This window comes from Austrofundulus limnaeus, unplaced genomic scaffold, assembly GCF_001266775.1.
Source record: "Austrofundulus limnaeus strain Quisiro unplaced genomic scaffold, Austrofundulus_limnaeus-1.0 Scaffold45, whole genome shotgun sequence".
In the NCBI taxonomy this organism is placed as follows: Eukaryota; Metazoa; Chordata; class Actinopteri; order Cyprinodontiformes; family Rivulidae; genus Austrofundulus; species Austrofundulus limnaeus.
In genome coordinates, this window is record NW_013952447.1 from 2,176,137 (window position 1) to 2,191,168 (window position 15,032).

The 15,032-nt window shown below is 38.1% G+C and overlaps 1 protein-coding gene across 3 annotated transcripts in view; it reads right to left on the reverse strand.

Annotated features, from left to right (window-relative positions):
- map6a (microtubule-associated protein 6a) overlaps window positions 1-13,006 on the reverse strand; it is a 29,315-nt gene extending 16,309 nt beyond the window's left edge. The window contains exon 1 of one of the 3 annotated variants that reach the window (XM_014007919.1): window positions 11,884-13,006. In XM_014007919.1, the coding sequence (XP_013863373.1) occupies window positions 11,884-12,596 (713 nt within the window). In that variant the 5' untranslated portion in view covers window positions 12,597-13,006. The remainder of the gene's footprint in view (window positions 1-11,883) is intronic. The other 2 variants (XM_014007920.1, XM_014007921.1) reach the window with 2 other exon arrangements.
- Window positions 13,007-15,032: the final 2,026 nt, after the last annotated feature.

Consider the following 15,032-nt stretch of genomic DNA (forward strand, 5'->3'; position numbering starts at 1 on the left):
CAGCTCCACCTGTGATGGTTCCCATCTTCCACCCTTTAAAAGGCAGTTGCAGACACCTCCTCAACGCTGAAGCAACGTCTACTATTGGTAACGTTTCTCGGCCTGTGAATGATCTCTTGAGCCTGACTTGGTTAATTTGTATTTTCCTATCCTCTAGTGAAACCCTCCTGAGCCTGACCCTGAGTACTGCCTGTGAAAGCCTGGAAGCCTCGGTGTTACCTGGATCCCCTGCCTCACTGTCTCCAATGCCATCAAATGTAAATACTCACCTGTGTCATTCCTCACCACACGTTCAGCTCCATCTGGACCCAAGCTCCCTCATCTTGTCACTGAAAGTAAGCAAACGCAAGTTTTACCAACAACCTGTATTCTATAATCTACAAGACTTGGATACTCACCTGTCGATCTCCTCCTCCTCAGATTGGACCCCTGCACATTCTTTCCCCACACCTGTAAAATAAACATTGTTAATAGTTTGACTTGGTTTCCTGTGAGTTTCCTTGCTGGTCTGCTCATCTGCCTTGACACGTGATAGGGTTCAGTTACATGTCCGAAATATCTGTGACAACACATAAARGTTGGGATGGCATTAGCTGAGGATTTTGTCTGAATGCCTGTGATTCAGACGTAGGTCAGTAGGGGGCGAACGCAGGCATTGAAGAAGGTGTTTAAATACATGAACTTTCTGTTTTTCCGGCCAGTGTTGGTTTCCTGTCAGCTTCAGCGACAGTAAACCACACTCAGATCCAGAGTTCTGGTGTTGTAAGGTTTAATTCCTTCTACAAATCATTTTATTTAACAATTGTGTTTCTAATATCGACTTCAGTTTATTGAATACGAATTTTCTTACAAGTCTGTCCTGATCTGTGTCATTTTCTGTGTTCCTGTTTATTGCAATAAACAAACTCAGACAACTATTCTACAAAGTGAGTTTATTCTTTGAATCACACATTTCTGTCTCGTTAAAAAAATTCCACAACTATGTTGGGGTGGCTGTAGCAGAGTGGTTAGGGGAGTCGTCCTGGAACCGGAAGGTCGCCGGTTTGATCCCATATCCAGCTGTCTCAGTTGTTGTGTCCTTGGGCAAGACACTTCATCCCCAATGCCTCTGATGTGTCCCATCAGTATATGAATGTGATTGGCACTGATTAGTCTCCATAGCTGGTTGTACATGTTAGCTTTGTAGAGACCTAATAGAGTGCTGTGTGAATGGATAAATGAGGAGACAGATTGTAGTGTGAAGAGCTTTGAATATCCTGGTTAGGTAGAAAGATGCTATATAAGTACAGTCCTTTTATCATTTTTATTATCTGTTAGGTGTCCCCTTGACAGTCTAGATGTGTGCGTTTGTGGGCAGCAGCAAATAAAAGAAACCGAGCAATGAAGAGATGCAACTTGAGAGGGTATAAAGGGCACCTGGACCCACAGGGTCAAAGGCCAGTGTGACTCCAACTAAAACACATCAAAGGACAGACACCATCTTCACCCCAACGAAGATAAGCTGTTTTTCCCTCTCCAGGAAAATCAGCATTCAGCAATGAGATTTGGCCTCAAGCGCTAATGAGCAAATCTTTTGCCACAGATTCACAATACCATTAATCGTGACCAAAACATCCAGCGTTGATGCTCCATTCATTTTTGTAAAACTTTTATTGAGAAGTCTTTTATTTTGAAGAGAAGTCCGAATCGAATTTGACTCTCTGTTGGAGATGTTGGAGACGCTGAAAAATCAAAACACTGGAAGTTTTACTGGAAGTAAGGAACCTGACCGGAGTTTCTTGCTGACCTGAGRGAATACTTCCTAAATGCTTGACCCTGACAGTGAAGACACCTCCAGGTAGAGGCTGAATATTTTGACAAGCGTACCGGCGCCCGGCTGATGCGACAGAGAGACGCAAGTGCTTTTACTGGTTTCTCACATATTGATAAGATAAAAGGTTAAGGCTAACATCCTCCTTTCCTTCTATTTCTTAACTTTTGCATTGCCATCTAAGTTTAATATACCTGAAAACATCTGGTTTATTAAGACCTAAAACCTGAAGTTCTGCTGTTTCTTTTAAAGCTGTCATATTGACAATTAATTAGTGCGGACACGTACTGATTGTTTTGATGTTAAAACTCTTAACAACATTTGATTATCCACAATAAGCTGTATATTAGTGATTTATTTTGATTCCATAAATAAATCTTGTTTATTGCTAGATCAACTTGAATTCACTGACTAAAGTCTGTCTGTTTTCTTAAACAGACGAACCCGTGAATTCCTTATAATAATTTTTGTTATAAGAAGTGTAGGTGTACTAATCAAACAAGAAAGGGAAAACAAAGAACCACTAGTTCACCACAACAAAAACACAAGAGTCCTTTTGTACAACTAGGGAGGTGCCCAAAACTCATCCAGTAGAAGAGGGGAACCAGCAAGCCAGGACCTATTAACTGCAGCACACAAGTAGTCCACAGGCCAAACAGATACTAGTCACCAACTCACAAGCTGTCCCAAATGGCCAAGTGGCACTGTCAGCTCCACACCCAGCTCTGCTCATCAGAGGACAGAGTGCAACCAGCTGCAGGAGCTCAGCAGCAACAAACCCAAGAGGGGAGAAACATACAGGTACCGCTGCCTCTAACATTATCCATCTATATTTAGTTCACCGGGAGTTTAGCTTTCCCAACTTCATCAAACATGTAGCTCATTTCCCCTCCCTCCCAGAAAACCCACCTCTTCCCAGKCTCATCTAGAAAACTGCAGCGTGTTTATTTTTCAGAAGTGAGAAAAATAGCAGCTAGGGATCATTCAGTGACAGTAAATGAGTCGTGCTGAATTTTTCACCTCATTTTAGATTTAAATTTACTTGGAACAAACTCCTGTTACTTTATGACAATAACTGTTCCTGGGAGAAAACTGACATAACTGCTTAAAACACCAAAAATTAGTATTTTTGTCCACCATAAACCACCTACTGTCCCATCCTGTAACAGCTATAAAGTTTTGAAGATTGAAGCTGCTCTACTTGGACTACATTTGGACTGACTGTTAGCTCATCAGTCCAGTCAGAATTAAACTTTCTCCAAACTGAGTTTGTTCAAAACGTTATTTATAACAGCTACGATATTAAAGCTCGCAAAATGGAATATGGCAGAATATTTGAATAGTAATTGTTTTATTGTCGATTGTGAATTTTTTGTGTTTGTTTGGTACATAAACCAAAATCAAGACTACAAATTAGATTAACTGCACAAACCTAATCCAAACTATTCCTTTAATAACACCAAAGCTGTTAAACCTTCAAAAGCACAAGACAGACTGCTTAATGATGTCAAATGCAGAAAAGTGAGATTTTTACCTGTTCTTCCAGTCCTGCTACATCGATACAATACTTTAATTCAATTTTTTTAAATGATATAGCATATCATTAATATAAAACCGTGATTTTTGAAGGGATTCGTTGATAGAAATCACTATAATTACTGTCCAGTCTCATATGAATGACAGATTTCACATTGCTCTTTCTGTTCTTCTCAAAAAAAACAAGTCTGTATAAAACTGTGAAGAACAATAATGTGAAAATGACCAAAGTCGTTCGAAAGTTGTAGTTTCACCACAGCTTTTTCCCACTGTGTGACACTGTTACCACTCACACTGTAAAGCTGTGAGATCTGCACACTCTTTCTCTCATTCTGATTCACTCTCTAATTTTAGACCAGCAGTGGTCAGAGATGAACACCATTTATTGTGGGTCACTGGTGCCATTCCCTTCTTTCTATTTTTAATCTACCAACTCCTCCATGGTGTCTCAGAAAGAAGCGCAGTGGAAACAGTAAATTATTGTGRTACTGTATCACTCATACAGTGACTCCGATGCAAATTTCAAATTTCATATAAAGACAGAGGCCAGCGTTACAACAGAGCTAACTTTACGGCTAAAATTCATCCAGCTCAGGGATTAAATCTGAAAAATGTTTCCTTCTGAAATTAATAAAATCCAATGTGATTCATTCAGATGAGATTACATCAGTTACATAAACAAGCTCTTCCAAGAAGTGCTCAGAACTGATACAATAACATCACACACTATCTTCTGGGGAAAATACTACATAACATATTTATTAAAAAGTAGCTAACGCAGTACATCTGTTTCATCCATTCATTAGGCATTATATGGTGACTATATTTGTTTACCACAGTTTAAAACCATAACATTTTTATCATACCACTCATACAGTTAAATGGCTTTTATTAAGACAGGAGAATCCATACATATGTTCTTTTTTCTTTCCTCTTCTGGTCATATAATACAGCAAGTACCTCTCATGTCTAGAACTCTGTTCAGTTGTGGCTGAAATTTTATTCCCATTAGAAGACAAATATTACTGAGATAAGCCTCAGTTTTCTTTTAAAGGTACCTGTTTTGTCTTTTATGTTTTATTATTGGGTATATCTAGATCAGTGGTTCCCAAAGGGGGCCAGGACCCCTTTGTGAGTCATGAAACATTAAGTGAGGTTCCCCAGATGATTTCCTGACATCAGTTTAAATGCAAATAAATTGCTAATGGAATATTTTCACCATAGTAATTGCGTTAAAATRATAATAATCAAAAACGAATAAAAATAGTATCATAGTTACTAGGTTTGTTTATATTGTTCTTAAATGTAATTTGATTTCATTGTGCTCTGTACATCGACAATAAAGGAATCAAATCAAATCAAATTGTTGCCCATGTTTAACAAAGTTGTTATAAAAGTTTGCATAGGTATATGGTGCAGAATGAGGGCCAAAATTAAGACATTTGTGTAACCAGTGGTTGCTACATTGTAGCAGGAGGTTATATCTATTCACCAGCTATTGATCTGATTAATGATAGGTCTGCACCACTAACTGAGCATCTGGCCCCGGTCACTGAGAGGCCTGTGCTGGCAAATGAGAAGGAGACTAACCATTTGTTAGCATTGGAGAGACTAGCGACTAGCATGGATAAGCTGGTGTGATTTATGTGTTTAGTTATATTGTAAAAAAAAACTTTGGGCCATCAGCAACTCCTCGAGTGTCAGTTCCTGCTCCTCTCAGTCAGCCTGTTGTGCTCAGTCTGTTCCCAGTCAGTATTCAGTCCAGGTTTTTCCACTTTCTCTTCAGCCCAGATCTATAAATTTATTGCATTATTAGTTCTAATGTCATGGTCCAGTTTTCTTCATATCCCTGTGATTCTCCTCATGCTCTTTGTGATCCTCCTGAGTTTGTTGTAAGCTTGCTGCCACACGTTTGGTTTGTTCAATAAAAATAGTTTTACTTAGGGATGGACAGATATGAACCTTTTCAGTCGATGTCTGGATATGTTTGATAACCATTAGTGGATGATGACCCCAGGAATGCAGACTGACACGATGAGCTCAGATAACAAACAAAAGATTTCGCTAACAAAACATAAAAGATGACTTGGAGGACAACTGAACATGGCATGAACTCAATTGATGAGTGAGGTGAAGCTGAGGGACAAGAAAAGACTGGGACTAATGAGAAGAGAGGCTGCAGCTGTGACTAAAGAAATGGAGAACAGGTCTAACTGAGTGTGGCAACCTGTAGGAAAACACTGGGTAAATGGACTGGTAACAGGGAAAACCACAGGACAAAGAAACAAATTGGGCACCAAGAAAATAAGTTAAACATAATCAGAAACAGACATGAAAATAAAGCTCAACAGGACAGGAATCATCACACTCCCTGCCTGTCTTCAGTGGTTATTGGGCAGCAGTGTACACCATGAAAAGGTGGTGAAACTGAGGTTCCACCACCTGAAATGAAGCAGAATGAGCTCATCTGCAATCAATGCCTTGGATTCCAGATAAAACACAAGGCTTTGCAGACTTTCTAGGCAGATTAAAATAAAGCCAGCATGTAAAGCATGTATAGAGTTAGGGTTTCACGTGGTCCCCAGAGAAACACGAAAAGAAGCAAAAGATGAAGCTCCGAAACTTTGCTGCTGTGAGAAATTATAAATAACAAATTCCCCTCCCCCCAGTCCCTCTAAACTCAGTGAACCTGCCCTTCTGTCACACTTGCTGCAGAACGATTTCTTTAATTATTTCATATCTCTGCTTTTCAGATGCCTTCAGTTAGTTGACTCACATCACAAATGATGCACATGACAGTGACGAGATGAAGGATGGTCTTTGTCTTGCAGCAGTTAGTTGCAAGAAACAAACATGAAGAATGACTCAAACAGCAGCTATTGTTACTCAAGTTATTCTTATGCAAACACAACTTTTTAAACATAATGCAGTGGGTTGGCAGAGGAAGAAAAGTGAGTGGGAGACTTTTGGTGAAAAATGATTTACAGATTCAAACAACTGAAGTGTTAGCTGTATTTATTAACTAGGAAGAACAGCAGAATGTAGCCTTTRCCCCCATGCATCACAACAGGCTTTGTGTTCAGAAACCTGGTGTGTGTCATGGTGTTGGGCAGTATTTTCAACAATTATCTGTATCATGGTATCATTGGATGGTATTTTGTTTTTCCATTGGTTTTCCCTGGTTGTAGAGGAAGGTACAGTCATGAGTATTTGGTTGTTACCTAAAAAAAAGATTGAAGTGTGCCCAAAGATTCATATCCTGTCAATAATCTCCAGGAATCGATCAAACATTGACCCAACGTGTTGATTCTGCCACAACTCTGAGGAAAACATCACTCATCTTTTTAGGGGCAGCTCATACTGTATGTGCAGTTCTTGTCTTTGTCAAAGAAATATTTTCCACAACACAGTTATTCTGGAAAGTCACATTTTTGTTATGAATAGAAATTTTGATATGGACCTACACCATTTAATTCTAAAACTACACTATTTGGCCTTTTTTTTTTACGTAAAACTCAAAGTAAGAAAGTTTTTGTTGTAAATTTATTATTAATACTAGCTAAATTTCATATCCATAGTTGTACATTTTCTAAACTAAACCCCAGATTTACAGTATTTTAAGCCTACGACAATCAAACAGTGAAGCTACTGTATATTTGCACATTATGATTGAAGCAGTTTAATTCTAGGTTTAATGCAACATTTTCCAACATGTAACAAAACCATTTTTGTACCATATAATAAAAGATATTATTATATACACCTAAACAAGCAGCTGTGATGCAAAAACTTAATTCAAAAATAGTGCCTGCAATGTGTCTCTCCTAAGATGTCAATGCCAATGTCAAATTTTATTTATAAAGCGCTTTAAAAACAGCCAATGGCTGCACAGCAATCTATAAACAATACAAAATTACTAAAATACATAATAAATTACAACAAACAATATCGTAAGAGCACATAAAAGTTACAATGCCAGGTCTTATATAAATTAAATGCCTTAGAATAAAAGCGATCATTTCCAAAACGAGCTTGCTGCCTTTTCCCAATTTTTCAGTGAGAACCCTGTTGCTTTCTGCTAAGCTTACAGGATGACTCTCTCCAGATTTTTGCTCCAGTGCACCAATGCCAAATAAAATCCCGTGTGTCAAAGAAGTACCACACGATTCAGACAAAATGCATTATTAGTGGCAATAGAAATTAGCAAATGTTGCAGGAAAAGCTCTTTTCTACCTTGGAGTTCACCTCTGCAGTTTGAAATCAACAATTTTGTTGAATTTTAACAAAAGATATAACTGAAACCACAATTATTTTTCTTCTTTTCTAACAAGTTATGCACGTTATGCCCCTTGTGTCCAAAAGGTCTTACATGCCCCAAAGGTTTCTAGAATAATTGTGGACAGTGATGCATGCATGGTTGGAATCTGCAGACCTTGCATACTCMTATAACAATGAAGTTTAAAACTGTTTTTATAATAATCATGCATATTTTCAGACATTCTTACAGTTGTAAGACATAAAGACAATCTTTTCAGCAGCAGCAGCAGCAGCAGTGGCTGAGCATGGTTGAATGTTCATCCAACCACCATTTTTTACCATTCTCTGGAACCATTGGTACAGAGAGCAGCGTCACAGACCAAAACATTAGCAACTGTTTCCAACTGAACTGATTCAGTGTAGGAGATCTAAACCCACTGTCATGGAACAATTTCACGCAACATGGAAGAACTACCGCAGTTTATGTATYAAGAACTCCAACTTAGTTCAGCATTGCAGGAGAAAATATAACATTTTTTTCTTTCCCTTTCCATACAAGTGAATTATAATACATATTTTAGTCTTCAGCTTCTTTTTGATTCAGATAAAAAGGTGTTCATTTATTTTCAAGGTGATGAATATGATCATTTTAGGTAAATAAGGAAGAACAAATTAAGTGGATTTTTATTGACACTTTCAATGTCTGTAACTTTACACCTGAGAATATATTTATTGTATTAAGGACTCGTCTAGTGACTGTACGTCAATGTATTTTATTTAAACAACATTTACAAAGGTGAAAGTCAAGCAATAATATGTTTGTGTGACTGTCTGTTACCAAAATATCTCATGAACCACTGGATGGATTTTAATAAAACTTACTGAAAGTAATCATTGGGTGTACTGTACATCTACAACTGATGGGATTCAAACTGATTCAAGGTGGCTGCTACAGCCATCAATCTTATAAACAAATAAATGGAAATATGGACATGATGTTTATAAAGGATATAAGGAGTTTTTTTTATTGAGCCATTTACATATAAATGCAACTTATCATTTTCAACAATATTTCCAGATGTTAAACCAATTTTATTTTCACTTTCATAGTTTTATCTTCAACTACTTGTAGTTTTAACTGTAARTGTCTTGAGTGTTCATAGAAATGTTTCACCAGCTTCTAGCCAAGATTCTGATGTTTCTGTAGAGACCACATATGTCTATGTTTAACTAAAACAACTTGCAGTAATTAAAGTAGAATACTGGGGGTTTGGGCTTAAAAGCTGAATGAACCAATTGGCGGGCAGAATTAGCCCTGTTCTACACTATAAACCACTATAAACCATAACATTCTTATGGTAGTAGAGGATAAGCATTACAGTGGGTGACTATTTATTTGAATAATAGGAAACTATTTTCTACAGGTAAAATAATAAGATCAGTAATGTGTAATATTAGTTGTAGAGTTCCTCAGGGTTCTGTGCTTGGACCAAAGTTATTTATTTTGTATGTGAATGATTTAGTCAGTGTGTCAAAGCTGTTCTGTTGTCTGATGACACATCCCTTTTTTATTCTGGAGAAAATATTGATTGATATTGGAGATGATGCAGAATTTAGGAAGATACAAACTTGGTTTCAACATAAATCAAACTACATGATATTTGGTAACAGAAAGAAAAGTACTGAGGTTCCATTTACAGTTGATGGTGTTGAGATATAGAGTCAGTGAGGTAAAGATTTTGAATGTTTTCACTGATGAAAACCTGACATGAAAATCTCATAAATTATTTAAAAATAAAATAGCTAAACCAATAGCTTTGCAGTATGAGGTAAAAGAGTTATTGAATGATAAAGCTCTGTATATACTGTGTAATGCAATGATTGTTCCACATTTACAGTGGTTTGCAAAAGTATTCATACCCCTTGAACTTTTCCATATTTTGTCACATTACAACCACAAACATAAATATATTTCACTGGAATTTAATGTGAAAGACCAACACAAAGTGGTATACAATTGTGAAGTGGAAGCAAAATTTTACATGAATCAAAACATTTTTTACAAATAAAAAATTGAAAAGTGCGACGTGCAAAATTATTCAGCCCCCTTTTCCCTGAGTGCAACCAATTGCATTCAGAAGTTGCCTGATGACTGCTAATGACTCAAAAGGGTCCACCTGTGTGTAATCTAATCTCAGTACAAATACAGCTGCTCCGTGACGGCCTCAGATGTTGGTTAAGAGAATATTGGGGAGCAAACAGCATCATGAAGTCCAAAGAACACACCAGACAGGTTAGGAATATGGTTTTGGAGAAGTTTAAAGCAGGCTTAGGTTATAAAAAGATTTCCCAAYCTTTGAACATCTCACCGAGCACTGTTCAATCCATCATCCGGAAATGGAAAGAGTATGGCACCACAGTAAACCTGCCAAGACAAGGCCGTCCACCTAAACTTACAGGCCGAACAAGGAGATCACTGATCAGAGAGGCAGCCAAGAGGCCCATGGTGACTCTGGATGAAATGCAGAGAGCCACAGCTCAGGTGGGGGAAACTGTCCACAGGACAACAATTAGTCGTGCACTACACAAATGTGGTCTTTATGGAAGAGTGGCAAGGAGAAAGCCATTGTTAAAAGAAAACCATAAGAAGTCCCGTTTGCAGTTTGCCAGAAGCCATGTTGAGGACACAGCAAACATGTGGAAGAAGGTGCTTTGGTCAGACGAGACCAAAATTGAACTTTTTGGCCACAATGCAAAACGCTATGTGTGGCGGAGAAAGAACACTGCACATCACTCTGAAAACACCATCCCCACTGTCAAATATGGTGGTGGCAGCATCATGCTCTGGGGGTGCTTCTCTTCAGCAGGGACCGGGAAGTTGGTCAAAGTTGATGGGAAGATGGATGGAGCCAAATACAGGGCAATCTTGGAAGAAAACCTGTTGGAGTCAGCAAAAGATTTGAGACTGGGGCGGAGGTTCACCTTCCAGCAGGACAACGACCCTAAACACAAAGCCAAAGCTACAATGGAGTGGTTTAAAAAAAAGAATATTCATGTGTTAGAATGGCCCAGTCAAAGTCCAGACCTAAACCCAATTGAGAATTTGTGGCAAGATCTCAAAACTGCTGTTCACAAACGCTCTCCATCCAATCTGACTGAGCTTGAGCTGTTTTGCAAGGAGGAATGGGCAAGAATTGCAGTCACTAGATGTGCAAAGCTGGTGGAGACATACCCTAAAAGACTTGCAGCTGTAATTGCAGCAAAAGGTGGCTCCACAAAGTATTGACTCAGGGGGGCTGAATAATTTTGCACATCGCCTTTTCAGTTTTTTATTTGTAAAAAATGTTTTGATTCATGTAAAATTTTGCTTCCACTTCACAATTGTATACCACTTTGTGTTGGTCTTTCACATTAAATTCCAGTGAAATATATTTATGTTTGTGGTTGTAATGTGACAAAATATGGAAAAGTTCAAGGGGTATGAATACTTTTGCAAACCACTGTAAGTATAGAAGTCTGGGAAAAAGCATGTAAAACAATTACAAATCCTATTTTTATTTCACAAAAACGAACGGTAAGAATCATTACTAGAAAACATTACAGCCACTCAACAAATACATTATTTTATCAGTTGAAATTATCAACATTTTATGATTTAGTTGATTATAATATTAGTTACTCACACATCCAGTCAAAATTTGTTGCTATAACCTTAAAGGAAACGAGATTTATTTTAAAAATGTAATTTTGAACTAGTTTAAAGGAAAGAAGTACTTCGATTTAAGGAAAACGACTGTGGAGTAATCTTGAGATCGGTGTTAAAATGGATAGTAAAGTTTGTATATTTAAGGGAGTGTTAAAGATACAGTTTGTTGAAAAAATATGATAAATGTGTGTGTTGGCATAAATTGTTGTACAGGAAAAACCTGATTGATTTTTGTAAACCCTAAATAGTAAAAAAAAAAGTAAGAAAAGTAAAATAAAAATAGAATATTTCATAGATTACAATATGATATTAATGAAACTCTCAGGAAATAATCATTGGATGTTCATCTACAACTGATTAACCTTGGAGTCAATCTAGTTAACTGTCCTTAGAAAAATATATACAGTCAACTGAAATTTGATGATGGAGACATAGATTCACAACACATATTTTAAAAGTGTCATCTTGATAATATAATTGTGTTATTTCTTAAGACAAAATGATTAAAACTCTGACATGAGGTGGTGGACGATAAGAACTCCATCAGGAAATGTAAAGTGTGTAAAGAACTGACTTGTATGATGAGCTGCCAGCACTGATTTCTTCTTTGATCTGTCTGTTCAGAGCATCCGCGGCCGCCCTCCCCCTGCCTTCTCCCTCCACCTTCAGGACCACCTTCTTCTCTCCCTCCTGCCCCCCGGAGCGCTTCTTCCTCTCCTGGCCCTGRAGGAGGTCTTTCTCCTGCACCTTGTCGGCGATGGCGCTCTTCTCCACACCGCATTCGGAGTCCGCCGCGTGCCGCTTCGCGTGCCTGGACCTGTCAGGAGGCCGCTGGTCCACAGAGGGGACCGACAGGGGTTTGGGTATCCACGGGTGATCGTACCTTTTCGGGATGGGCCAGGGCTTGAAGTCCTTCTGGTACTGAGTCTCGCTGTTAAACGGTGTCTCCGGCTCATGGTATTGGTTCTTGGGCTTACAGCTCGGCTCGGGTCGCACTCTCCAGTGCTTAAAGTCCTCGCGCATCACCGAGCTGCACACGCGCTCCTCGGAGACGCACCTGCGCGGCCCGCGCGCCGCCTTGGCGGCGGAGGTCTCCGCGCGAGAGGGCTGCGTTTCTATGGCGACCCGGGCCTGGGGCGCGTGCAGCGGCGGCTGCAGCTGGATGTGCTGCAGCTCCGAGGCGTCCGTGTACTTGGTGAAGACCAAAGGCACGGCGATGTCAGCCTTGTCCAGCTGGTTCCAGAAGCGCGCCATGCAGCAAGCCCTGCTGATACAGGGCCACGCCATGATGCTCCACTAAACACCAAAAACACCAGGTCCTCCGGGTCCGAACCGAACACTGCTCCACACTCCTCTGCAGGACACAAGCACAATGTCCGACGCTTTAAATCTGTCTGCTGAACACATCCATCGTGTTCGTCGAATCGTTGGGTTGAAACAGTTTTATCTAAAACCAGTCGTTTGCGCTGCTTCCTTCTCTGTCAGCTCCGTTTGTCCTCCTACATCACGGCACGGCACGGCACAGAATGCCCCACCCGCCTGCTCAGCATCACGGAGACGCTGAGGGCACAGATGGAAAAGAAACGTCAAGTTGGACATTTTCACTTCCGGTTTGACTTCAGCCTCATAAAGCTGCTGCTGCTGTTTTTTATTACGTCTGTGAGCGTGAGTTTAAAAGAGATGAATGAAATGAAGGGAGACACAAACATGTAAAATCTGAATCAGACAAGTTTTTATGTCAGACTGGAACACAAACATTTCTGTGCTTTAATTTTGAAATACGATCAGAGGAAACGGGACGCGCGCAAAGTGCTTTTACGCACCATTTGTCCGCACCTCCGTGACTCCTGAGGGGTCTTTTCACACAAGCCCTGGGATATAAATTATTTAATTATTTAAATAAATGCCTGTTTTTTACAGAGTTTTAGGAAAGATCCTAAATCAGAAAAATTGTGTTGCTGCCGTTTTGGTCAAAACTGGAAAATAACATTATTAGAAAATTCATAAAGAGCAAAATGTTGCTTTCTGAGTGTGTGTTGTGAATGAATCTCAGCTCCAACCACAGCAGGTTTTTTTTTTTTTTTTAGCTTGATAGGCATTTTTTGGCAAAAACTTCACATTTGAGGTTCTTTGTAGAAGTGCACATGGTAAAGTTTGGTGGTAAAACTGACATGCAAGGTTTTAGTCTGCTCTTGCTGCTCTTGTCACATTAGGGCTGTTTTTTTCAGTGTGTACYAAGTACCACAAAGTGATACTTGAGTAAAAGTACAAGTATCTTACCAAAAAATTACTTTGATAAAAGTTAGTCTCCTTTAGGAACARTACTTGAGTAAAAGTCTCAAAGTATCTGATATTTTTTGTACATAAGTATCAAAAGTAAAAGTATTGATTTGAAAATGAGCAGTTAGATTTTCTGTAATAACATTTATTAGGAGGTGATCTCCCCCCAAAAAATGCAGAAATAACTATGTTGTTTTAAAATAATTGATGTTAAATTCAGCTGTTTCAATTTATATCCATATATCAAGGCTGCAAAAACCTTTTCCACAAAATGAAAATCCATCTGAGTGCTGCAGCCAAATGTAATAATACAATTCATGAAATACAAATACTTCTGAAGTACATTCCTTTTATTTTAAAAATTATGTCCTGCTGAAATGTGACATGATTTGTTTATGTACAAACTAATATGGTATCAGAATTTTATATATTTATACTTCTCATTCAACCACAGTTAAATTCACTCTGCCTAGGAGGCTCAGTTTATGGATAGTTTTCATTTTTTTCAACAAGCTGGAATGAAAACAAGCAAAAATGAAATAAAAGTAACGACTTTCTACTTCTTGCCTTTTTTTAAAAAGTGTAGTGAGTAGAAAGTACAGATAATTGTGTGAAAATGTAAGAAGTAGAAGTAAAATGTAGGCTGAAAAATAATTACTCAAGTAAAGTACAGATACCCAAAAATTCTACTTAAGTGCAGTAAAGAAGTATTTGTACTTAGTTACTTTACAACTCTGGTTTTTGTTGAATCATGTGTTGTCATTTTTCCTAGAAGTACATTCATATTCTTGGAAAATGCGAAGAAATTTAGGTATGCTGTTTAATACATCCTAAAAATGTAAAAATATTTGTTACTGTTAGAGAAATATGGAGAAAAATGCCAGCCTTTTCTTAATTGTTGAACTGATGTGGAACAGAAAAGTTGCAGAGAAAACAGGAATTACAATAAAAGCATTACAATGTATTTAAACCCTAAATATCCTGAATTGTTTTACAAAAGTATCATTCAATAAATAAATGCAGAGAGCATAATCCCCTAATGGTAGACCTAAAGTTACACCCTGTGTGCACTAATAATACATCTTCCACATGGAGCAACACTCAGCACAAAATTAAATAAGAATAAATTTTAAAAAATGCAAAAGTTTTGATGTTCTAAAACTGATTTAACAAATAAAACAAGAACAAAACTTTTAATATACCCAAAAACACATTTGTAAATATACAGTATTCATGTAGTCTTTTTTAGAGATTTGAAAATGATCGACTGTGCTGATTGGAAAACTGACTGTTGTTCAATCAATTAATTTTATTTGTATCCGCAGCTACATTTGATTACAGTGAAAATGAGTCGGCTTCACTCCAAGAAAAATGCAAGACCTATGATATGGATGTACAGTAAACACAACATAATTAAAAGTGAACAGGTGCTCAATATATATA